Genomic DNA, 26,840 nt, shown 5'->3' with positions numbered 1-26,840 from the left:
ATATCCCTGACTCTGGTTTGAACATCCATTTGCGAGGCATGGTTAATGAATCCCAAACTATTTTTATATGGGCAAAATAGGGCAGATAGCAATAATGGAATCAAAAGGGCATTTACAATAAACCTTGCTCATTCCAATTGGGGAGAGCAGCAGTCAACCAGGAAGAATAAGTGGATTAATTGAACTTGCCCACTGGGAGAGATGAAGTGGAAAAAGAATGGGATGGGCTGTATTTATCTTTACTGAATAAAACAAGCCTAATAGTTTTTATTCAGTGAAATGCTGTTTTAGCTATGCTTTGAAACTGCTTATCAATTCATGTGTGGTTATCATTTTTAAGGATCTTGCATGTTCTTGAGCAGAATGATTAAATGAGCCTACTTGCCTTGCGCTACTATAAATTGCTTATGCAATGACATGAAAGGAAAGAAAGATCAATGTTATAAGGCTAAAAGGAAGTTCGGCTGCCTCACGCTAGAGAAGCCAACATCTTCCTTTATTTCTGCAGCTTCAGCTTCTTACCCAGAAATGAAATATTGGCTAAATGTGAATTGCCACAAGAGGAGTGGGGAGAAGGGGACACCATGAACTCCCAGGCCACCGGGAAAGGGTGGGAGGTACATTTAATGAAATCTGTTATCATGAAAAATGAGTGTTTGAGCCTGCAATGTAGCACAAATTGGCCCCCACAGGAAGGCAGGCCAACAAAGGAGACCTTGGAAGCACAGAAAGCAGTTTTCCCTCTCTAAATGAAGAGAAATGTTGTCTTTGCTCTATCCTGGGAACACCACTCATGCAGAAATACTTGAGGACCAAGAAAGAGGCAGGTATTCTAAATCTAAGTGTGCTGGCAAGGCTTTCAGAGTTGACTTATTTTCCCTCAACCCATCATGAGAACAAGCAAAAGGAACAAATCTTTTTAACATTCCCACATGAGTTCTCATGTTGACCTGAAGGGAACCCACATGTCAGCTGACATAATTATGTTATACATCTTTATGACCTTCAGCCATAGCCTCCAGGCTCATTTTTCATTTTCATTTATGTTTGTGCATATGTGAAGTAAATTTCTAAAATACCAGAACTATCACCAATCGCTCCACCTGTGCAATGTTGAAACCCTGCTTAGGAGGTGGAAGTGGTAGAGCAAATGCATCAGGATGCATCACTTTGAACTGGCCCCTCATCCATCGGAGTCTTTGGGCCAATGAATACTTCGTTTTTGCCTCTTCTTAAATTGCAGGCAGTGTCGACCAGTCTTGAGTAAGGAGTGTCTGCTCTAATTTATTCTCCGGCGGGGAGAAAGTCTCAAAAGCTCTATTGATTAAAGTAGGATACTTGAATCATACATTTTTGTTTCTCCTAAAGGATTTCTTGATCAAGCATGAGGTTGCATCTTAGAACAAGGGATGAAACAGATGGAAGCTAGTTCCTACCTCTCATAAATGAGAGGAGGCTATTAGATTTTCTATCCTTAGGAACTTATGAGCAAGGTATGATTAGCGTAGATTGATTGCTCTTACTTCCTCCTGGGTTATTTTATATTGATGGTCAAATACCCCTTATGTCTAGGGCATTGGCTATTCAGAGGGTAGTCTGCTTTTCAATCAAAAAAGAAATTCTCTTTAAAGAGAATCAGCATTAAATATTCATCAAGGGCAGAAATAACTTGGCAAATATGAGCACTGAAATACCAGGATCTTACCCAGGATCCCGAAGTGCATCAGTGCTATATAATTTGAATTGAGCTGAATTCTTATTGAAATTCAGTCTCAAAGACGGGAAAGGTTACTAAACTTGTGAAATCTCCCTGAGGCAGACAACCCCACTCTCAGTTCAACATAGGACTTTGTGCCAGCCCTCACAGACATTAGGGTGTAACAGAGTGGCAGGTATAGAAACTTGCTTTTTAATAGAAACCATTATTGGCATCTCAAGGACAATGTAAAGTTATACAGAAGTCAGTTGGGAAAGTTCAGAAAAGCTGGATACCATACACAGGCAAAAAGATGAGAAATCATATAGCACTTGGTTCCCAGGCTAGAGTTGCAAACTGGCTCTTTTGATGGCTGCATGTCAAGAAACATGTATGGAAGGCCTACCTTTGGGGGTGGGAGGGAAGATATAAATTGGTATCATGCAGCAAAACAGGTATGAAAAATAGCTCTCCAAAGTCAAGGCCTTACCTGCCTTTGGAGCATGTAATTAATTCTGGTAACAGAATCATGACTGTCTCTTCAAGAAGGGAATATTTGGTTCCAGGCAAAAAAGTTGATTCTGTTGACAGTGCATGCCAGAAATGAAGTCTACACATGAATGCCTTGGGCTATGAAAGGTCACCCCAGGAAAGGCCCACTGCTTAAGGGCAGGCCAGTTCAGAAGCACCACCTAGAGCTTTCATGGAGTGGTAGTTACTGAGGCTCTTTAACACTGCATGGATGTTTTAAGCATCTTTTCTTTTCATCCCAACTTATCTTTCAAGACACCCTGGCAATGAAAAGAAAATAAGCATTCTAAAGCCATGTCTTTGTTATGCCAGACTTTCTACTGGATAACTGAAGCAGGGTAGTTCTTTTCATATAGGTAGATGTGGGGTTTTTTGGAATTCTCGCAGTTAAGAAAGTGCCTGGAGAGTCCTGGTTTTAGCTCAGATGTGTTGGACTTTGGGGAAAACATCTCAGAATGACAAAAGAAAGACTTAAAAATGTTCTAGAAATGGTCTTGGTTCATCTGCAAGAAAGGAAAAATAAAAAGAGAGAAATAAAAAGAAAAAAGAAAGAAATGAAAAAAAAAAATCCCTCATATCTCCAACTCTCTGGTTTTTAGGTAGACCGTTTTCCCAGCAATCTCAAACAGAAACCAACAATTGAGCTAAGACAAAAATGGAACCACCTCCTCTCACTCCTAGCTATTAAAACATAATACTTGTTAAGAAGAAAAGAAAGTAATATTCTGCTTTCCCTGAAATATTGTCTTCATCCCTGCCCTTCTCCTCCCTTGCATTTCTAGTTTCCCCAAAGAACAATCCAGTTATTTTGATAAAAACTGTCAGCAAAACTATGGAGTCAAATGTAAGTTCTAACATTTATTGAGAATCTACTATGTGCTGGGTACTCTACCCAGAGCTATCATCATCAAACGTATGTAATCTAACTTAACCCTTGTAGGTAGCCACCTTTTACTATTATTCTGATCTCCATCTTACCAAGGAGCAAATCGAAGTATGCAGTGATTAAGTAACTTGCTTGAAATACCCAGCTACAAATGGCAGAGATGAAACTAAATTAAAACCCAGGTCTACCTGATCCCAGAGTGTGAATTCCTACGCACAGCACTTCCCTTCCATCAGGCAACTCCTACCATATTTCCTTTTTCCTTTGAGAAAAGGATCTGAGAAAACAAACACAGTAGCCCATTCTAAACTGATTGATATTCTATACAAAGTAAATCCTTTATCTTAATTGCTTTTTGGAACCAGAGCCTCCCAAAGAGTTGAACTGTTAGAAGTCTTTACATTCTGTAGCTCATTTTATCCTTATACATACTCTGGAAAGTGAAGGAGCTGTTTCTGTTCCTGTCTGGGCACAGAAATGGTTAAAACACAGGCCAGTGCAGACAAATGTCCATTTACAACACACTGAAATAAAAGATTTTGAAATGTGTCCTGGGATCTGGAATCTTGCTGCTCCATCGGTATTCTTGCACCAGCAGTATCATTAGATGGTAGAGCTTATTCAGAATGCAAAATCTCAGGCTCTATCTCAATCTTACTGAATCAGGATCCATGTTTTAACAAGATGTTTCCTATGCAGGGGCTTCATATGCACATTAAAGTTTGGGAGGTAGTGGTCTGGAAGCTTCTGATGGTAGTCGGTAATGACGATAGTTTTCATTTGCCAAATATCCTGCTATAGATGCATTTTCTGAAGGTATTTATTTTATAAACACTTATGTCTTGCGAACTCTAGGCCAGGCACCATTCTACCATGTGCCACATACTAATTCATTTAATTCCCATGACAACTCAATGAGGTATTAACTATTATCATCGCTGTCTTACAAATGAGGGAACTGAGGCACAGAGTAATTAAGACATTTACCTGAGGCTCCACAGCTAGGAAATGAAATCACCAGGATCCCAGGGCAGAGTCTGGCTCCAGAATTTGTGCTGTTGATGACTCCGGAAGTCAACCCAAGCTCTCCAAACTACTTCCTAACCTCACAACTAAATCCTATCAAAATGTTTTCAGAAGCAGCTTGGTTTTTCCTGTCTGGAACATTCTCTGAAATGGTGAGTTTATAAAACTCACAGAAAACATTTTCAGTGTTCTATTTTTTAGAAGCCCTATTGAGTTGTTAAAATACTGTTTAAAAACAAAACAAAAGAAAACAAAACCCTCTGTTGACCTCCACTAATATCCCTCTCTTTCTTTCTTAGTTTAAAATAAGTCAGTGGAGGGGCACCTGGGTGGCTCAGTCATGAAGCGTGTGCCTTCAGCTCAGGTCATGATCCCGGGGTCCTGGGATAAAGCCCCACATCGGGCTCCTTGCTCTGAGGGAAGCCTGCTTCTCCCTCTCCCAACCCCCTGCCTGTGTCCCCTCTCTCGCTGTGTCTCTCTCTGTCAAATAAATAAATAAAATCTTAAAAAATAAATAAAATAAAATAAGTCAGTGGCAAATAAATGGGGCCATGAGAGATGTCTTCCTTTTGAGTTTATTCTAGGGGCCACCATGAGCATCCCCTGAAAAACCAATTAATCCAAATGGTTAGCAATGCCATTTTATACTTATTAACAATCACCCTATAAAATGAAAAGTCTTTCCTTAACAGTTTGAATTCCCAGCAATGATGATTTTTAAGGTTGAGCTGTACAAATATCTGTGTTCCTTTTCCCCTACCCACCAAGTCCCACTCCCCTCCACCAAATAGTTCAGGTGGTGTTTGGTTTGTTTAGATCATGTGGAGTGAGATGAAGAGTGCCTTTTCCAGATTTCTGCACAAAAGAAATTCAGTAAAGCTTGTGGATGAATTATTTTCTCACATTCTATTATTGTGCAGAATTTTAGATTTCAGAATAAAGAGCCTTTATTTCTCATCTGTCCATTGGTTTTCTAAATCTCACATAACTTTTCCCCACAGAGAGAAAATGGGAGGGTGAGTTCTGTTTGGGGCTGTATTTCTCAACCTTTGTGAAGCAGTCATCTATTTTGATAAACCTAAAAATCTCACCCCCAAAGTTTCTTACTTTCCAGTGGGGCATCCCTTCCCAATTCACTGAGGGAAACTTCCTGATGTATCATGCCAGAGAAGATTTAGTCTAGAAGATTTTGAAAGATTTGCTTTCTATGGTTGGTGTTACAGAACCTATAAGGCATTTTTGTTTTGCAAATATAAAACCACAGTATAGTATTAAGTTGTGTATTCCAATTTCATGCCAAGCCCCATCCCCAGCCCTACCCCCATGGAGACTGAGCTACATCTACCTCATCTACCCTAAGATTCACTGATAGAGCAAGTCCACAGGTGACCCCTTCTTCTGAGTCCCTCCCCAGCCCTTAGTGCTCTTGCCCTATTTCCTCCCTCTTTTTCCTTTGGTCCTTCTTCATTTTCCATTTCTAGGGCTAATTGTCCCCTTACTGATTTCTCTTTCTCTCTTTTCTCTCTCTAACTCTTTTTCAACTTTGCTACCATTATTGGAATGTAGAGTAAAGATGCTGGTATCAGGACTTTGGTTATGTTGGATGAACAAGGAGGTAAGTTGAGATTTCTTCAGTAAGCACAATTCTTCATCTGAATAAAGTGCATTTTTAAAAAAAAAATTATTTGTGTATACACAGGTGGTCCTTTCAACATATTTATATGCATATATGAGGGTTCTAGAGTTTTCATTATCTTGATTTTTTCCCTTTCTCTGTTGAAAAGATTGGTAAATGTATGGGAATGTTGAGGCCTTCATGGCTGATTGAATGTCACTAATCTCCCTGTTATATATGTTGGAATAACAGAATTTTGAAGGCAAAAGTCATTATTTTTTGGATTTTCTTTTAATGGTAGTATTTTGGACAGTTTGAGAATTCTCTGAACCTCCTTATCCCCAATTTTTCCCATAAACTTAGTTTTCTTGTAATAATCCCTAGATAGAATAAGAGAATAGTACATCACGTCCATTTCTTGTGACCATCCTAATTCAGTATCTGGCAGTTTTGATTTCCAAGTTATCATGAGGATTCCTTTAGTAACTAGGTCCTCTTAGTTATATCTTTAACAGGATATAAGCCGAGGGAGATTATAAATGAACCATTTAAAATATTTAAATTGTTTTTTAATTGTTATGGAAATGCTGAAGCAGTGAAAATCAGAATCGGTGAAAATCATCTCTGTACTCTAAAGTGGAATCTAGAAGGGTAATTTTTTTTGTCTCAATACATCTAGTCATATGGCAATGCTTATTTAACTCTAGCCACGGGGTAACTGGGTGACAGACATTAAGGAAGGCATGTGATGTAATGAACACTGGGTATTATATAAGGCTAATGAATCAGACCTGTACCTCTGAAACCAATATGCATTATATGTTAATTAATTGAATTTTTTAAAAAATAAAAAGAAAATAATAATAATAAAATAATAATAATAATAATTCTAGCCACAAGTTAGCTACCTGATTCTACTCTGAATTCTTATCATAACAAGCAAATTGTTGAGAATTTTTTCTCTTTATTTATATATATATTTATTTATATGTATTTATTTTATTTATATTTATTATGTATCTATGTGTATTTTTGAAAACATTAGAAAATTCTTAGGAATCATGAGAAATTTTTTAATGTCAAAGATAAAAATGTAATGTATTCACAAACAAACTTCAAAAAAAAACCCTCAGATGGGGTGGGGGGGGTTGGGAATTGCCCTACAGATAACAGGCATAAGGCATTTTCCTAAAATACAGAGAGACCTTACATATGATCAAAGAAAAGGGCAAAAACCTACAAGCAAATTGGTGTAAGATATAAATCTATAAATAGACATATGAAACCATGCTTCAACCAACAACAATAATGAGATGCCACTCTTTAGCAGACTGGTACAAATTTTTAAAATTGATAATCACTAATGCTGTGAGTATTTTGGGAAAATGGAGATCTTCAGTGTACAGATAGGCACTATAGACTGATATAAGTGTTTGAAGAGTAATTTGATAATATTTTCAAGATAATATTTTCAAAGTATGAAGTATATTCATCCTTGGCCAAGACATTCTACTCCTAGAATTATATGCTGCAGATGTACATTTCTCTATGTCTTACCTTTAAGAGTGTAAAACTGGAAACAGCCTAAATGTCTGTCAGTGGGGAGACTGACCAAATGAATTATGGACTGGCCATAAAAGAAATATTCTTCAACCATTACACTAAATGAGACAAATCTTTACCAACTTCTGATGAGTTAGGGCAAGGGCAGGGAGGGACTAGAAAAGGATATCATTTGGGCTTCTCTGGGAAGCAAATGCTAAGAGTCAGAAGTGTACAAGATCTATTATGGACACCTGTGATGGGTCAAGGGAAGAGGAGCAGGCGTAGGCAGGGAAAGCTGTTGACTGAGGCAGGTCTGACACTTGTTAAGAGGAGAGGAGCAAGGAGGAAGAGTCTCACACTCCAGTGCTGCTCCGAGAAAGTGTCAGCCAGGCTGATGGGGAGCCCAGGAGCTAAGAAAACCCAATGGAGGAGCCCCACCATAGGCAAGGATGCCTCAGCTCTAGTGATTCCATTGTGCTCAGCCATAGCCATGAGCTAGAAGCATCCCAGCGACAGCATGGTCTCCATGGAAATGCTTTGGCAGATCCCATAGGTGTAGCAACTGGACATGTGAGCTAACTACAAATTCCCTCTTGAAGGGAGATCTGAGGGGCACATCCTCATGGCTGTCATATAAAGACTTTTGTTTCTATATTATTTATTTGTATTGAGCTTTGTCAATAAATATATACCAACCAATTAAAAAATCAAGAGAAAAAAGTTTTTTTAAAAAACAATTGAACATCAACCCTTACACTTCCCCACAATTTTTAAGATACTAATTGGCAAAAATTTAGACACAAATAACTGAATCTAGTGATGTAGTTTTGTTTTGAAGGAATTATAATAGCTGTGGCAGTCTTCAGAACTCCCCAGATAAATTTGCTATAGTTGTAAGGGTTGCTGGCTTGATCTGTGTAATAATGTCCCAGATTTTGAAACTCTGAACATGGCAAATCATCTTTTTAAAATTAACCCACAGGTGCCCATGTAGAAGAGTGGTACCTCGTTTCCAGAGTTAAATTGATACACACTTATATAATTAGGAGTTCCACCTTTGAATACTCTCTTAGTAATTTGCATGTGAAGGGGGTAGAAAAGGGAGAATGATAATTGGAGGAAAGTTTTGAGAAAGATTCAAGGTAATGCTTTCTTCCCCATACTATAAAGAATTGACATAAAGACTTGGAAAGTAATCTCTACAAATCTGGAATCAAAAAAAGAGAAGGTGACTAATATGCTTACTTGAGTTGCAAATTTCATTGCACTTTGATGAAGAAAATCTCGAGACAAAATTTGCCAGAATCTCATACAAAAATATATTCTTCTCAAGCACAAATGATTCTCAGGAACATCTATATGTTATTCTCTGAGAAAGGAAGCAGAAGAGCAGATTTTTTCCCCCACAAGATAGTTAATGTTCTCCGCTAAAACATTTCATTTGTGGCCACACCACAATAAATGCTGAATCCCTCGGTTAAACATATTTCCTAGACTAGCCCTGGTTTTACCAGATGCGTGGTGATCACAATGATACTGAAAAAACACACAACTGTAAAACCCCCCAAAGTGTGTGGCTTCTGCCTGGTCTTAAGTGGTACATGTTCCATTTATACTATAAGGTGATTAGGACCTTTTAAAATGACAGATAAGCATAAGTCAACAACGATCTTCATTGCCGTGGTTAATGCATTTTCATCCTGCATATGCTGTTTTTAGTTGTTTAGATCAGTAACTGCTTTAAAATTTCTCTCCAGTTATGCTCTCCTAATTTTGTCTATGCCTCAACACCAAAAATGTTGATTGCTTCTATCCTGCAGCTGCACAGGAGTTTCAAGAAACAGACATCCTTCTAAAGAGCCATTCCAGGTTGTCCAGCTAAATGGTTGCACTTGAAAATTCTTTACGGGATTCTTGTTTTATACCCAGGTATCAGGAGACACCAAGGAGCATTGAGCATGACAGATGGCCCTGGAAATGTACTGAGTCCTGGGACTTTTATTCCTCTAGAAAACTTATCTCGAAGCAAAATCCCCATTAAACCACCTTATCACTAATGGGGGATGACTTAACCTTTCACCTCCATATCTCTTGTTCCTTTTGTTGGTCTTTGCTGGGTTATGTGTTTGTTTCAATACTGAAGATGCAGCCCTTGGGAAAATCCCGTGGGATCAACTCCAAACTAAACAGTGAAATCTTTGACCTCTGCCTGACAGAGGAAGGGCAAAATAAGGCCTCTTCCGGAGTGCCTGCTGACTTTCTTAAAAGGTTCATGGCACTACAAGGTAGCATTTGAGAAAACATTCCTCTTGCTAAAGTCTGCACACCAATATCTGTTATGGATGACTAAAGCTGCACTGTCCAGTGTGATAGCCACTAGCCACAAGTGGCTATGTGAATTTAGGTAATGAATTTCCATATGTTCATCAATGCTAAGGATAATGAAAATCACATAAGCAGCATCTGGTAACTGACTATACTCATGAAGGCTTATACACTGGGTCAATAACTTTGACATCTTGCTATTCTTCTACTATCTGTTTTTTAACCAGGTTGGGGATTCTAAGGGCCTCATGTCACCTTGCTTAAGTAAGATTAGTAGAAAAAAAAAATGTCTAACTTAGATCCCTGAGTATCCTGCCATTGGTGGATCTATCATAAATAACCAGTCATCCAAACATGGCAAAAGAAAGTATAATCCCTTGCCCCAACATTTAGTGTCATCTACTGGAATACCTCTCCTAACTCAAAATGTTATTGTCCTCCCAAGTCTCCAAGAATAGACAGAAAACAGCCAGAAAGCAAGCCTAGTAAGGAGTGGTAAGGAGTGGTCAACTATGGACAGTACATTGCATCAGCTGGTGAGATGCTGCTGGCCACCCCAGGATGGAATAAATATATTGGTTATTTTCGAGCATTTCCTGAGAGATGTCCTCACAGAAATTGATACTTCATAAGTATCAATGAAGTTTCAATACGCCAAACACCCACAAACCTAACACAGTACCCTCCAAAGATGAATAGTTAAAATACCGATGACAAAATGGTTCCACAATATTTTTTAAATTAAGGGTTTGGCTTATAATTGTGTGAAATGATAAATTCAACCAATATTGGAAGCTATAAAATCATTTTCTGAATCAACTTTTCTGAAAGAGCTTCAGCATCCCTCTCTTAGCTATGACCTTTGCCTAATAGTCTGGCAACCCGTGATAGAACCCAGCTCGAAGAAATACCGACTGGGACCAGCTTGTTTGTTTTTATATTTTAATTTGAATTCACTGGTTCAGAAACACAACACTTGGGGACCAATTCACATTTTTATTTTATTACATTTTATTTTTATTACCTCCTAATCCCTGGGGCCACCATGGGTGGGGCTCCTGAAATGTCAGAGAAACTCTTCAAGAAGGACAAATGCCTGAATATGTATCCCCATGCCATAATCTGTGTGTATTTCAGCTTTCATTAGTGGAGTGCGACATATTTTCCCTGAGTCCAGATGCACCTTCAATCCCACCTCCACCCAGCGCTCCGGGAAGCTATTAGCAATTATTCCATTGGGACTTCTGTCTGTACTTAACATGGCTCTTCCTTTTGACAATGTTGAGCTCCTTCTCTCTCTATCAATCCCCCTATTCAATAGTTAATTTTATCTGCAAGCTAATTTATTACATTCTTTAAAGGGAACTGGAAAGAAGTCTTTATAAAGGTACAAAAATCTTATGGAATATAAAGACTTGCCATCATTTTTTTTTTCTTTTTAGTCCTTTTAAAGATTTTCTTAAAGACATTACTAGACCTATGCTTACCCAGCAGAAGTTCACCAGCACAACACTGTTTTTCTCCCCAGCTATCCAACGCTGGAGAGATACTTAAATTTTGCCTTCATCTATCATTTGAAGAGCAGGCACAGGTAGCAGATTCTCAATAAGCTGGGTTCTATTCTTTAGCCCCATTAAAGAGAACACAGTGGGCTCTTGTTTTCCAGACGGACAATCTCTTATTGGGTCAGTAAGGAACCTATCTTAGTTTTTTGGACTGATACTTTCCACTGGAAAATTTAACGTGAAATTCTTTCTAAGTGATTATGTCTGCCCTTAGACTGGAAATGGATTTATCAGTTTTATTCTAATCAAGACTTTATTCCCAGAGGCACAGGCAGGTGTGCACAGAAATGCAGATGAAAAGAGAGATGCAAGTGTAATTAGGTTTTGTAACTCGACAGCCAGGACATCGCATTGCTGCTTTCCTTTAAGGGTCTTAAAAGCTGTTTTAAGAAACCCCTTCATTGAACTTGTAATTTACTCAATGTGGTGCCATAACTTTTGAAAAATTAGTTGAGTTAGTGAATGTAACCCAGGCAACCTAGAAGCACGAGCTGGTTTTATGGCTATCGATCTACGTCTCAGATGCACTCAGATTGGCTTTGCTGGCAGAGTTGACTCGGTAACTGTTCTATGGTCCAGCCCATCACCCCACCTTCAGAGACCCATGTGTTTGTTTTCCCTGCTGTCTGCCATTGGGATCCAGCATGCCCCCCATTTTAGAAACTGGGAAATCAGGGGGCAGAGAAGTGAAACGCCTTCCAGAACTTTCATAGCAAGTAAGTCATAGGATGAAGAGAGGAATTTAAATGTCCCAGTGCTTGGAACATGACTGCTGATGTTGCTTTCTTTTTTAAACAGCGCCTATGAATTAATTATTCAAAACCAAGAACTGCCCCTGGGCTAGGGAACAGCCCACTGCTAGGGGAAAAAATAAAAAGATCTGGTACCCATTGCTAATTATCCCTTTAATTGTTGATATTTTCCCCAGAGAAGATTGATTCTATCTGCAACCCTTACCTGGTCGAGGATGCTTAAAACCCAAAGATAGAGATATTTAAAGTTGAAGCAGTTACCTTCTCTAGTAGCATGAAATCTGAATTCCTAAAACATTAACACCCTGTTTTTCTTTCTCTTGGGTTTCACTGGTGTCTGAGTAAGTGAATAGGCTGTGCTGTTTTCCTGGACACTAGGAATCCAACAGGCCCACGTACCCCATCCCATTGTGTCTGAATTACAAACTATTTTGAGCATCATTTTTGTTCATTTCCTTCCACCTGTGCCTGTGTAGGGTGGCAGCAGTCTCCAGCAATGCATCCTCTGGGACCATGCATTGTAATATCTTTCTCTTTCAAATTCTGTTCCACATAGTCATTTCTCATGTTCTGCTGGAAACCCCCCAAAAATTCATTCCACACTGTCATCCCTTTGTCCTAACCAGAACAACTCGATCGTGTCGAAGAAGGCATGAACCATATCAACCAAGACATGAAGGAGGCCGAGAAAAATTTAAAAGATTTAGGGAAATGCTGTGGCCTTTTCATATGTCCTTGTAACAAGTAGGTACTGGGTACCAGCTCTAATCTGTGGCGTCCAGTTTTCTTTCTTTTCTTCTTTCTTTTGATTTTTTTCTTTTTTAATGTCAAAGTGAATGTCTGAAGTTTTGTCTTTTTTTTCTTTGTCCTTTTCCATCCGCTTCATTCTGTGGGGATAAAATACTTGTGTTTAATCAGAACAACTGGAACGCATTGAGGAAGGGATGGACCAAATCAATAAGGACATGAAAGAAGCAGAAAAGAATTTGACGGACCTAGGAAAATTCTGCGGGCTTTGTGTGTGTCCCTGTAACAAGTAGGTGCTGCCTGCCTGCCTGTAGCTTTGGTTTCCCAAGGCCCATCTCCAAGCCTTGACAAGCTCATTCCTGCCAAGTACAAAGGCAGGATGAGCATGTGGCATGCAGAACAGATCAATACCGTCTCCAATGCATTCATCTCATAGCATAGATGATATAGTGGGAGTTACTGCTGATGCATTAAAAATCAGGCATACTACAGTGAAAGCTTCACTGTCAGCAATTTTTATTGATGAACATTTCAACATTTTCCAGAAAGTGTACCTTGAGACAGAGACAAGCCTCAAGAAAGAGGCACCCAGGCAATTTTATTTTCCTGCAACCCCAAAAGCCAAAACTGCAGAGCTAGAAAAGATTGGAGGGTAAGTTTGGAAGTTGAGAAACACATATGTTCAAGGTTTGATTTTCCAGAAGCAAAAGAGACAGGTAATTTGGCCTAAGCAAGCATCTATAACACAGAGAATATGACAGAGATTGCCCCACCAGTTGCCAAATCCGCCCCGCGATTAGACTATAGATGCCCCAGCTGCACCCACTGCAGAGGCCATGAGCCCTTCAGCAAGAGGTGCTCAAGCCTTACTCAAATTGGACCCATCCCTGTGAAATTCTTCCTCTTGGAAGATCTATCCGTACACTGACTAAAATGTTGAAATGTGTAGATTTTGCATGCACGACATCACAAAACTTTCAACTGTTTTCAAGGTTCTGCAACGCTTTTTTTTTGGAATGTAGCAGAAATGTGACATGTGGTTATAAAGGTTTGCAACAGAAGGAACCTGAAAATGAGGGTTCTGGAAGATAGTCTTATTTGACTAGCAGTGGAAAAAAAATGCATGAGTGGATTGTCCAACATGCATTTGGAAAATTAAACCCATTACCCGATCTCCCTCACCCCTCCCACTTCCCTTTGAACAGAAGCCTTTTTCCTAAAAGCTCTCCTGATCCTAGCTTTTAGAACAGCAATTTATGTCATTTCTAGCTGATTATATGACCATTCACATCCTTTAAACTTTGAGGCTGATTTAAAATATCCCACTTCCTGTTTAGGAGGGGGAGGGGCTCGATTTACAGATAAATTTAAAACTGTTTTAAAAGAATGATCTACAGTAAAGCCTGATTAACTGGAATCTAGCCAACTGGAACTCTCAAATGTATTTACACTTTCGCTTCCTTCCACTTTTAGTAAAAAGAGACGGTTGAACAAAGGGATGGGGGATCACATCAGGGACTTAAAATGGTTTTTCTTGAAGGGCAGTCTAGGCAGTTCACATTCTGTCACTCAGTCTACATTTTCCTATGTAACTTCCACACCTAAGGGGACCAAACAATAAGAGTTGGTCTTCAGAGGAAAGGCTATTAGGCACATCAAGTGAAACCATAACCAAGGAAAAATTTGGTCATGTTCACTACCCTAAGACTCTAAGGCAGGAAAGTGCCTTGAGAATCTAACAGATATTCAACAATCACCCCTGAAACAAAGTTTTCCTCCATGGCCCACTGTTAATTAACAAAGTCACATCATTCACCAAAATGACTCATGGCTACACATTCCAGTTAGTTAAGACTTAACTGTATATCCTTTTCTTTGGCCACTTGCCCCCCAGGTGAGATATCCACCCTTTTTGTGATGAATTCCAACAGATACAATTTCCCCATTCATCAACTGTGTGGAGAAGGCGTGGAGGCAGGCCCCGCCCCGGGATGGATTCTAATGTTCAGATGAAATGATGGCCCCTACGAATTCTACATAGTAGTCGGCACAAGAGACCCTAACTGAGCTTCAAAGCTTGAGTGAAGTGTTCCCTATTGTGTGTAAATAATGCTTTAAAAACCATGTGTCACAATGCAGTGGCTGGTGGTGCCCTGGACTCTCTGAGGGCTTTGCCCTGTCTCAGCATGTTTCAAAGGATTATGGTAGATGTACGGCAGTTCTGTGAGTCTATGTGCAGCATTGTGGGTGCAGTGATTCGCCTTCTCTCAGAAACGCAAACTTTCCCACCCCTTTGACTTTGCCAAAGATGGTATACCAGATATTTTACATAGCAGAAAACCTCACAAGGTCCATATAACTTCTTGTAATGTGAGGAGGGAGGGAACGGGGAGTCAGAAAGAAAACAAAGCCAGACTCTAAGCTCTATTAAATTAGTTTTTGGATCCTGTCCCACGGAGTGGGCCCATGGCTCTTTAGTGCAGTAAATTCTGACAGCTCCGAGGTCTGTGGCATTATACACTAGATTGTGGGAATTGCTGAAATTCCATTTGTACAATTTTCCAGCTTATTCCAGGGTTGCTTGGTCCCCTCTGCAAATATTAGTATTAGAGCCAGTTTTAATAGATGGCTGAGATCCTCCAATACAAGAAAAAAAGGGGGGGTGTAAATTCTGTTGTCTTATAAGAGAAAATATGAAAATGGGACCACAGGAAGTTCTCTTGTTTTTGGACTAAAAGCATGTGGTTTCTACTATGCAAAGAACCTAAAAACATCTTTGATTGCCTTAAATTACAACACACCCACCAAAATATGCTGCACATGTTTCTATTGGGCACAACAGGTATGCCTGGATTTTAAGTTTCTCTCCAAGGCAGATCAGTGAAATACGGCCCATGGAGACCACACCAGTTCCAGACCACTCTCCCCTGCCACATCCCAGGATAGCTTGAAGTAGGAGTTTGTAATCACTCCCACCCTGCCCCCTAGCCTGACAAAGAAGCTATTGAACCTGCGTTTCAAATCCTCATGAAGGCTATTACTGTCCTGCTAGTGCCTTTTTCGAGAATGGTCAACTTCTGGAGTAGTTTGGCTTAAATGAGAATGCTTCACTTTCTACTCATGCCTGTAGCTGGTGCATGAAGAAGACATAGAGGGATTTCCTTTTCTGGTGCTAGATGGCTTGTTCTCTCTTCTATTTTCCTGCATTCATTTCACTATGCCTCTTTTACTTTTTGTCTCTGTGGACAAAGGTTTGTACATCGACTAGATGTATGGTGACTGTTTGGAAGTACCGATATATTATCTAATTCAAATCACTCTCGAGGCAACTCAAAGACCACCACCCTTGGCCAACCACCAGTGCTTTATGTCCTTCATGCAGAGTTGGAAGGGTTAGTCCCACACATGCGTTGGGGGAAAAATTAAAACAGGGAATCTTTGCATGATGGTGTGTAAAAACTCGGTCGAGTATGTTTTTCTTGGTGACAGTGTGTTGCTGTGGTGTGATGTACACACTCTACTTGGCAGTCTTGTTATGTGTCTGTCTGCCAGTATGTTTTTCTGTGTGTTTTGTGTCTCAAAATATAACCATGTCACTGAAATAGAACTGAATGTCCTCCAGCTACCTTAATCCTTGTCTTAAATCCAACTAAACTGCAAAGACAAACCAAAACAAGAACAACCTTTGGGCAAAGGTTGCAGTCTTGACAAGTGCAATTGGCTCGATTGGAAATGCAATGCTGAGTAGCTGAGGCATGGTGGTGGCCAACTGTTTGGGTCCAAATCATGATATATCGGTATTCTCTAATGCCTCGAATTAAAACCCATTTGCTTGGTTCGGTTCTTCGCTTGAAGAGGTGACCATTGTTGTGAGCTTGATGCTCCACCCCCTTGCCTTGTCACTCACCCTCTTTTTTGCATAGGCTTAAATCAAGCGATGCTTACAAAAAAGCCTGGGGCAATAATCAGGACGGAGTGGTGGCTAGCCAGCCTGCTCGTGTGGTGGACGAACGGGAGCAGATGGCCATCAGTGGTGGCTTCATTCGGAGGTGAGCCGCGTGCAGCTAGCCCTGGAGCAGTCGTCCATTGTTAAGTAAACAAATCATCCCAAGCTGAGTGGGTCTTAAAGCAACAACCATTTTACTGGTTACTTATGAATGTGTATGTTGCTGGGCAGTTCTGCCAAGAGCCCCTCCTGGGCTCCCTCATTCCGTGCAGGTGGGTGCACGATGGCCCAAGATGGTCTCAGTCACTCGGCTCGTGGTTGACTAGGGCAGGGCGCCTCCACTCTCCCCCGTGCGGTCCCTCCAGCGAAGAGCCCTGGCTTCTTACATGGTGGTGGCAGCATTCCAAGGGGGCAGGCTCCAATGCACAAGCCCTTATCAAGCCTTGTCGGGTTTGCCAGAGTTTCATCAGACAAAGCGAGTCACGTGACCACATCCAGCCTCAATGAGGCAGTAAACAGGTGTCTCATTCCATAAATGGAATTGAACAGAACTTATTAAAGAGATTGTTTACAGAGATGTGGGCCAGGTTAATAACAAGCGATGGTAAAGCATTGGTGGACTAGCAATAGCAGGAAAAGTCCTGAAGGGATGGGAGCTGTTATCAGAACCTGACAGTAGTTACCATTGTGGGGGAGGGGCTATAGAGACATGCTGCTGTTGCAAAACTAGCAGGAAATGAGAAAGGGAAATAAATGCCCCCATTCCTCTTTCCTCTTGCCCTCCAATATCTCATGGGCCATCTGCCAAAGCCTACTGGAAGCCGGAGGGTTAAGAGAATCTGGGTGATGCCTTTGTAGAGAGGTCAGCGTCTCTGGGCAGAGAGCAAAACAGGTCGGAGAATGGACCTGGGGGGACAAATAGAGAATAACAAGCATACCTGACTTCTGATTTCCTGTGAGACCTGGAAGCAAAAGCCAACTTAAAGACCTATTTAAAAATCTCAAATTACACAGATCTGCCTATCCAGAAATCAGCTCTCAGGAGACCAGAAAACAGAGTAAATAATGACAAATATTCCTGTTGTTAAAAAGAGAAGAAAAGGAAAAAAAAAACCCTATCCCTTTTTACAGGCTACTGCTAGGACGCAGCAGTGACTAGGGTACCTAATGACTAGTGTAGAGATAGTTGTACAGCTATATATTACTGGGCCATTGTAGCTGATGTTACCAACCAATAACCCACATTCAAATGACAGTGACCTGTATAAGGTCTAGATAGCTACATAAAGCCTCACAGATGACAATTCTATTCTTGTTTCTATCTGCTCCCAGGGAAACTAGACCAGGGGTTCTCAATCCTGGCTGCACATTAGAATGACCCTGAGGCTGTTTTTTAAAAACATCAGTACTGAGGGGCGCCTGGGTGGCTCAGTCAATTAAATGTCTGCCTTTGGCTCAGGTCGTAATCCTGGGATCCGGGGCTCCTGGGGTGGGGCCCCACATTGGGCTCCCTGCTCAGGCGGGAGTCTGTGTCTCCCTCTCTCTCTGTTCTTCCTCCCGCTTACATGCTTGCTCTCTCTCTCTCAAGTAAATACATACATACATACATACATACATACATACATACATACATACATAAAATCTTTAAAAAAAAGTGAGACCCAGCCATCTGTGGGTCTTAAAGCTTTTCAGGTGATTCTAATATACAATCAGCATTCAGAATCCTGGAACCAGAGTATGCCTTAGCTGTTGATAATCATTTAAATAAGTTTCTTTTTTATGTAAGAAAGCTAGGAAGTTCCCCCTTTAATTTCTACTGGCCTAGGCTGCTTTAAAAACCTTTGTGGGCTAGTCTACACTGGGGGTGACCATGGGGAATGGGTTTTAACCCCTCTGAACATTTTTAGCTCATCACCACATGCAGTGGGAAAATATTAATTAACCAGAACATCCTAGAATGAATACTTACCATTTGCAATAAAGAGTTACTACCTTCTTAACTTTCAAGCTGAACTGTGAAAAAAATGGCCAGGTGGTAAGGCACTTCGAGAGCCAACTCCTTCCTTCCCAAACTGGAACAATAATCTTTTATCACAATTTTTCCCCTGAAATCACCCATTCACAATGCCACCAACCCCAACCCCCCCCTGCAATGAAATCTGAGCAAATAGAAATCATCTTGAATAAGTAGCTCCCTTTGGAGTTCTTAGGAGCCAGCAGGATTAAGGGGGCAGACTGTATTATCCTTACTCTTCCCAGGGATTTTGGCCCCAAATGCGGAAGAAGATGGAGCAGAGAAATTCTCTGACTTAACACAATAAGCCTTTTCTTTCATTCTCAATTTAACTCTTGGAGACTTTGTTTGACATTTCAGAAAGAAAAATATAGTTTCTAATTAGTTCCATCTTCATTCTCTGACCCAATCCTCTCAACTAAAATGATTTTATTCTTAAAAAATGAAAATTAGGATAAACATATGAACATAGGGAGGAAATGATGTGCTGGTGGAAATGAAAGAAGTAAATAAATTAATCTATTTAATATGCCTTCTCTAAAAAAGAAACTTAAATGTTTAAAAATGAAATTTAAAAATTATTTTCTAGGGACACCTGGATGGCTCAGTCAATTAAGGGTTTGACTCGATTTCAGCTTGGGTCTTGATCTCAGGGTCATGAGTTCAAGCCCGGTGTTGAGATCCATGCTGGGTGTGGACCCTACTTAAAATAAATAAATAAATGAATGAATGAATAAATAAATAAAAATTATTTTCTAATGTATAAAAGCTAAAATGTACTCATTGAACAAAGACTAAAGATGCATGGGATTGATACCTAAGGGGTCTCCAGACTTTCCCTTAGCTTTGGGTCCTTGGTATTTGAGTTTTTTTCATACTTTCTATCTTCTAAAAATTACATTTTGACTCCCAGGGTAACAAACGATGCCCGAGAAAATGAAATGGATGAAAACCTGGAGCAGGTGAGCGGTATCATTGGAAACCTCCGTCACATGGCCCTGGATATGGGCAATGAGATCGATACACAGAACCGCCAGATCGACAGGATCATGGAGAAGGTGAGCTTATGGCAGTCAGCAAGCTTCCATTGTTCATTACTTCTTCTGAGATACCACTGAGGAAGGATGAATGGCAAAATAAGCCCCTCAAACTGTGGCATGGGATTCAGGCATACTGATAGATGGAAATTTCCCCCTTATTTTTCCAAGACAAAAATTCACCAACATATAAGTAAATAAGAGAGTAGAATTTAATCTAGCAGATATTCCTCAGAGGCACCTCTGTTTCAGGATCCAAAGGCCATAAAGATGAGAAAGACATCATCCCCACTGCTAAGAAACTCACAGCCAATGGGAGGCAGTGAGCCTCCAGCTGAATTTACTACCACACAAAATATAATTTGCCAAGAGAGCCACACATAAAATGCTAATAAGTAGGGTTGATGAGGAAAGATTTCAAGAGTTAAGTGACGGGAAAATCTCCAAAAAAGCCAAATCGAGTCTTGAAGGTTGGTTAGGAGCTTGTCAAGAGATGGTATAGGAATAGAATCAGGAAATAAAGGAAAGAATACTTATTTTAGTTTAACGAGAAGATGAATATGAGCTTTGATTTTATAAATGCCAAAGCTTTAATGATAGTTCAAAAAAGCCCAGATTCCATTTCCAGTTCAACAGTTCACATGTCCAGATCTCAAAATAGAAAGCATAATCTGATGAAGTTGAGTTCACACAAGGACACCAGATGTGGCTCTAAGAGAAAACCCCCTGGTGTCAACAAGAGTCATAAGGAAAAGTGAAGAGAACAGAATGGGAAGGGATGGGTTTAGGGCCTTGAGATTGGAAGGGAACAGAAAGAAACACTGGATAAGCCTTATAAAAAGATTTGGGGCACCAAAACCTGATATTCCACACTACAAATCTGACATACTTTCTACGATCTTGTATTCTTCCCCCTCCCCGATCAGTAGAGTCCTGAATATTGCTTATCATCTCTTAAGATATCAAAATGCCAACAGGAAGAAATACATACATTATAGGTTTAATGGTAATTGTGCATCTATAATCAATTCTAGTTGGCAATCTTACATTGTATGAGTTTATTCCTGAGCTATATTCAGCTCAAGCTGTATATATACAGCTCATATTGCTGTATGAGCTATATTCAAAGAGAGATACTGAAGTTTTGAGCCTGAAACCCTGAGTTTCTTTTTAACAATTCATTCCACTTTAGTGAGCAGAGAAGGATGCTTTGAATCCTAAGGCTAAACACTGAGTTTCTTGGAACCCAAGCATCCTCCACTGACCTGAAAAAGAAAAGAGTAGACATAAAGGGAACGCTTTGCCGTATTGTGCTCTATGTGCTCCCTATTAAAAATATCTGATTGCATAATATTTTGCCTGATCAATATTGAGTTACACAAATGTCAGTGTTGGTTGGCAAAAGGCTTGTGCTTTGCTTACTTTTACAAGTCATGACAGACTTATCATTGTTAAGAGCCTTTGATATGCTAAAGCTTTTAAAGCTGCACAAATCAATAGATTTTAGAACAATATTGAGAGTTTTAAAAAGCACTGGAGCCAACACAAGCTGACCTAGCCCATTATGGCCAGAAAAAAACAATTGCCGAACCACCTTCCAATGGGAAAATGATTTGAAAAAACAAGAAGTACTCATTTTCTGTCATTGGACCCAATTTACTCACAGATGTAGGGAGATAATGTACCTCTAACTCAATTAGAGTTCCAGAAGTAGTACTTTTACTAAGAGAGAGGGGTCAAATCTTTATTGATAGAGTAGGACTTTCAGCACCAAAAAGTGTTCCTGGAAAGGCAAGTGGCATCTTAATTTTGCCACTTTGCATTTCTAGTTCTCTTCTCTAGGGAAAACCTTTCATTTTGGGCCCAGTTTACTGAAGGGCAAAGATGTATGCAGCCATGATGTGTAATTGGAGTCAGGCAAGTGGATGGGAAAGAGCCATTATGGTTTGTATCATTCTTTAAGTGCTAATTTGTTTAAGAAGTGAGAGAGGGGTCTAGTTGCCTTTGAATAACTAGCCTTTATCTTAGCTCCAAAATCAGAATCTGAACATGATTAGAGAGAGTCCATTTCAACCCAGCATCGCCACAAATGATACATGTTATATGAGCTGCACAATTTTTAATAGATTTCCACCTGTCTCATGTAAGTTCTCACTTCTGATCATAGGAAACAGTGTTCAAAGGTCTCTTGCATATCTAAGAGTAAATTAAACTCACAGTCTAAGAATAAAAAGAATCTTGGGGCACATGGGTGGCTCAGTCTGTTGAGCATCCAACTCTTGGTTTCAGCTCAGGTCATGATCTCAGGATTGTGGGATTGAGCCCGCATCAGGCTCCATGCTCAGCACAGAGTCTAGTTGGGATTCTCTCTCTCTCTGCCACTTCTCCTCCTCACACTGTCTCTCTCAAATAAATAAATGAAACCTTAAAAAATTAAACGAATAAAGGGAATCTTCTGATGTTTCTCCCATATTCTCCCATGGCCCCCAACAACAACCTTCACCCTACCCCATCAATCACGATCCTCTCATCTCTTGGATTGATAGTAAAGTTTTGGAAGTCCAAAACAATGTAATTTTTAATACATCCCCATGGACTGTCAAGGAATTACTTTGTCTATTTAAAAACTTTGCTTTCTGCTTTAAGATATATATATATATATATATATATATATATATATATATATATATATACAGTCTTCTAAGGTTGAAATGGTACAATTCTTTCAGAAAACTAAAATGGGGCAAGTTGTATTAGCTTCTTTATGTTGTTCAGGAAGTAGTAATGTTCAAACTTCAATTTAAAGTTGTCAGTGGTAGATGCCACACACACGTTGAAATACAGTGAGGCTGAAGCTTTAACATTCCTTTGAATTCTCCTATCAATGAGGAAACACAGCATTTGAAAACTAAGACCTTGAGTTCCAGTGGCATTTCCTGCTCACCAGCTTCATGACCTGATTTCTTCATCTGAAAGATAATAAGGGAACAGTTCAAACCTTGGATGAGAACATGGCTACCATGTAGGGTAATAAGCATCCACTTCTGGAATTCTTAGCAGGGGCCTAAAAGCTACCTGCCATGGTCTGAAGTTGAGAGTTCCAGAGTGTGCAGAAGGGTGGGCTAATGATCTCCTTCTAACTCTCTTAGTGGCTCTGTGGGGATCATCCTTGCTTTCTCACAGGGGCAAATCATGTGGCATATCTTGGGTATGCCAGTGAGCTTAAGATCCTCTAAATAGAAATATGAAAACTGGGGTGGGCTATATTCCATAAATACAGTCCTAAAGCGTATAAAAAGAATGAACACAGAGGCCTTCTCCAAATACCAGGGAGACATCTAAAAGGAGATTACCTCAGGATTTGTTCCTAAAAGATGCTATTTCTGTTATATAATAAAGATATAGTACCTATTGCATAAGGTATATGGGCTTGAATTTTGATATGCTTCAGAGAAAATTTAGGTAGAAATCACAGATCTTCAGTGAACATAGGTCTGTTTTGGATCCTTTGACGATGTCCAGAGAATAACCTCATGCTCTACTTCAAAATATCCGCTTCCACCACCAGGTGAATGCTCACCAGTGTATTCTTAATGCAAGAGTTTCTAGAATGCTTGCTTCCAGACATGCCATCCATTTTTAAATTAATGATTTTCCCCCATTTGTGTTTTCCTTAGTATTCAGTCTGGAAAAATAGCATAATTCAGTCTGCAGAAACATTTCACATTGGTCTGAGCCTAGAATTTTCCTTTGCACCAAAGTATCATTATTTCTGATAGAGTTTATAGCTAAAGAGAGGAGATTTAAGAGCCAAGTAAAATTGGAAAGAATACCTATTTTCCAAATCAGGAACCTAAGGTCCAAAATATGAATCTATAGATGAAAACAAGGAAAATTAATGCTCTATCTTAACTTGTTTTGAAAGTCAACTTTTGATTATCCAAACAGATGGTAGGAAACCATTGCCAGATAATTCAGAATAATGAATAATCTAGCAATATTTCTATTTTAACTTGGCAAATTTCTAGTTGAATATAGGTAATTCTAAGTGTGCTGGGAATTCACAATTAAACTAAATAAAGAAGATCCAGTTTGGTGGAGATTGGAAAGCACCAAGCACCATAGAAGATGCAAAATTGGTAATCACTGAACAAATACAGGTTGATAAAAAAGCAGCTCAGTTTCCCTACACTGCCTCTCAGCTTTGTGTTCCTCTTTCCAGGCTAGAGAGGGCAGACACCATCACCAGTCATGATAAGACAAAACAACAGCCTAAACAGAATCTTCATTTTTGCCTCTGCTTGCTCACTCAGACCTTTCTCAGTGGTGTTGGGAATAGTTCATTTTCTGGGTTTTAAAAGTCTATCCTGGTAGCAACTCTGGGTTTCATGCTGCATATACAGCAAAAGGTAACTGAAGCAGTGAGATCAGTCAAGGCACAAAATTATGGAAAAAGTGCTCTTGTTAAAACAAGCCAATGATAAGGGACACCTGGCTAGCTCAGTCAGTAGAGCATGTGGCGCTTGATCTTGGGGTCATGAGTTCAAACCCCCAGTTGGATGTGGAGCCTACTTAAAAAATAAATAAATAAAATAAATAAATAAACAAGCCATCATCAAACTCCATGGGAATGAGTCTTCAAAAATGGAACTTAAAATTATTAAACATCCCAACAAGTCAGATTTTCACCCAATAACAATAATTGCAAGATAAAATATATTGAGCACTTAATCTTTGCAAAAAATTATTCCAAGCACATTATATGTACAAACTCATTTCATTTTCACAGCAGACCTAGTACTATAATGATTAACATGATGATTACTAGTGTGGATTCTGACTCCAGGCTGCCTGATTTCCTCATTTGGAAAAATGAATTAATAATAATATACTCCTCATAGTTGATATCAATCTTGATGTCAAGGTTGAATGAACTGGATATAATAGACATTCATGCTTGTTAGCAGGATTCTTTTTTGTCCAGCTTCGAGACAAGAAAGCCAAGGCCCCAAGATGTTATGTAATTGGCCCGAAGTGACACTGGTTAGCCATGATTTGAACCCAACTGTATAAGTGGTGGTAATTAAACTCAATCCACAGATGTGAAAGCCTTTCATAACGTCACTGGGTGTCATTCCAGGATAGAAAGATAAATGATGTAACCCTGTCCTCAAAAGGATGCACTCTGGTAGGGTGAAACAGTCATGAGTACTAAGATGGAGCTTCTATGATCATGTCCAAGTAGAACCACAAGCAATGGTTCTGGAATCACAAAAGAAGAGAGGGTCAGTTCTGACAGGAGAAGTTTCAAGATGCCTTCACTCAAGAAGGGGGCATTTGAACAGACCCAGAAGGAAGAACAGAATGTCCAAAGGTAACCTGAGTTTTGTTTTCTTCCCCCTTTTCTAGGCTGATTCCAACAAAACCAGAATTGATGAGGCCAACCAACGTGCAACAAAGATGCTGGGGAGTGGTTAAATGTGCCCACCTGTGTTCTCTTCCAAATGCTGTTGGGCAAGATAGCACCTTTGTGCTTTTCTCATCTTATTACCTAGTAGGTCTGCACACATACACACATCAGTCCACCCCCATTGTGAATGTTGTCTTATATCGTTCATCAGCTTCCCCAAACTATTATGTGTCTTTTGTTCTTTCTGAGTCTCTTTCTTTCCAAAGGTTGTATATAGTAGTCATTTGGTGGCTCTAACTCCCTACGTAAGATGTCTTGGGTTTCATTTTTCCTTTTCTCTCCTCAGTGGTGTTTGCTGAATGACAACAATTTAGGAATGCTCAACGTGCTGTTGATTCTTTCAATACACAGTATTGTTCTTGTAAAACTGTGACATTCCACAGAGCTACTGCCACTGTCCTTTCTTTGAGTGTCAGGCTCTGAAACTCTCAAAATTTGCTGTCCTTGGTTCCTCATGGTTGTCACCTGTCTTTATGATTTCATGATTAGACAATGTGGAATTACATTACAGGCATTGCACTAAAAGTGATGTGATTTATGCATTTATGCATGAGAACTAAATAGATTTTTAGATTCCTACTTAAACAAAATCTTTCCATGACAGTAGCATACTGATGAGAAAACACACACACACAACAGAAACAACGAAACAACAACAAAGCATGCTCAGTATTGAGACACTGTCAAGATTAAGTTCTACCAGCAAAACTGAAGTAGTGTCACTTTCTTTCTGTCAGTATATAGACTTATTAATCATGATCATCCTTTTTTAAAAAAAAGAATTTTAAAAAAAGATGGATTTGACACACTCACCATTTAATCATTTCCAGCAAAATAGACGTTTGGCTGAACTATGTCAAATGAATGTAATATAGGATTTGTTTGCTGCTTTTGAAGGCTATGTTTTGGAGAAAGCAGTCTTGCTGTGAAACAGTGTGGAGATGTAAATTTTATAAGGCTGACTCTTATTAATCACCATTTCCCCCTGTGGTTTGTTATCAGTACAATTCTCTGTTGCTTAATCTAGAGCTATGCACACCAAATTGCTGAGATATTTAGTAGCTGATAAAGAAATCTTTAAAAAATAATATAAATGAATGAAATATAGATAAACTGTGAGATAAATATCATTACAGCATGTAATATTAAATTCCTCCTGTCTCCTCTGTCAGTTTGTGAAGTGATTGACATTTTGTAGCTAGTTTAAAATTATTAAAAATTATAGACCCCAGATGTCTGCTTTAATTTCTTTATGGACTCCGTCTGATTTTGCACTCACATGAGAAGAGGAAGCCTGGCCACTCCATCCCATTGCTCCTCAGAAGCCAGTTCTGTGTGCTGAGAACACTGTGTGGAAAAAACAAAGATGTCCCTTTTAGACACAATTCCAATGGCAGGTGACACTTGGCTTGATTTTTATCATCTGTTTCAGAAATATTTGTGTGTGGATTCAGTGTTGGCTATGGGAGAAAATACAGTTTTCCAGAATATAAAAGAAAACATCTATGGAAAAAATCTGTGGTACACAGACTTGACCCTACCTAGATTTAGGTATATCAGGTATGAATCCACTCTTCCTTCCTCTCCCCAAAATCCAGTCCCACCACCAAAAGTGAACCCTCCACAACCACACCACTGCTGCCCTCACTTTTTTTTAACAGCTTTATTGATGTACCATACAATTC

At 39.6% G+C, this 26,840-nt stretch overlaps 1 protein-coding gene across 2 annotated transcripts in view; it reads left to right on the top strand.

Moving 5' to 3' along the window:
* Positions 1 to 25,613, top strand: part of SNAP25 (synaptosome associated protein 25) — an 81,713-nt gene extending 56,100 nt beyond the window's left edge. The window contains exons 4-8 of one of the 2 annotated variants that reach the window (XM_044918986.1): positions 5,706 to 5,754; positions 12,860 to 12,977; positions 16,612 to 16,737; positions 19,562 to 19,706; positions 25,095 to 25,613. In XM_044918986.1, the coding sequence (XP_044774921.1) occupies positions 5,706 to 5,754; positions 12,860 to 12,977; positions 16,612 to 16,737; positions 19,562 to 19,706; positions 25,095 to 25,163 (507 nt within the window). In that variant the 3' untranslated portion in view covers positions 25,164 to 25,613. Of the gene's footprint in view, positions 1 to 5,705; positions 5,755 to 12,567; positions 12,686 to 12,859; positions 12,978 to 16,611; positions 16,738 to 19,561; positions 19,707 to 25,094 lie in introns of both variants that reach the window. The other variant, XM_021688918.1, reaches the window with a different exon arrangement.
* Positions 25,614 to 26,840: the final 1,227 nt, after the last annotated feature.

This window comes from Neomonachus schauinslandi, chromosome 10 (genome assembly GCF_002201575.2).
Source record: "Neomonachus schauinslandi chromosome 10, ASM220157v2, whole genome shotgun sequence".
Taxonomy (NCBI): Eukaryota; Metazoa; Chordata; class Mammalia; order Carnivora; family Phocidae; genus Neomonachus; species Neomonachus schauinslandi.
The sequence above is the reverse complement of the archived record's forward strand: the minus strand, read 5'-3'. Positions and strand labels throughout refer to the sequence as shown.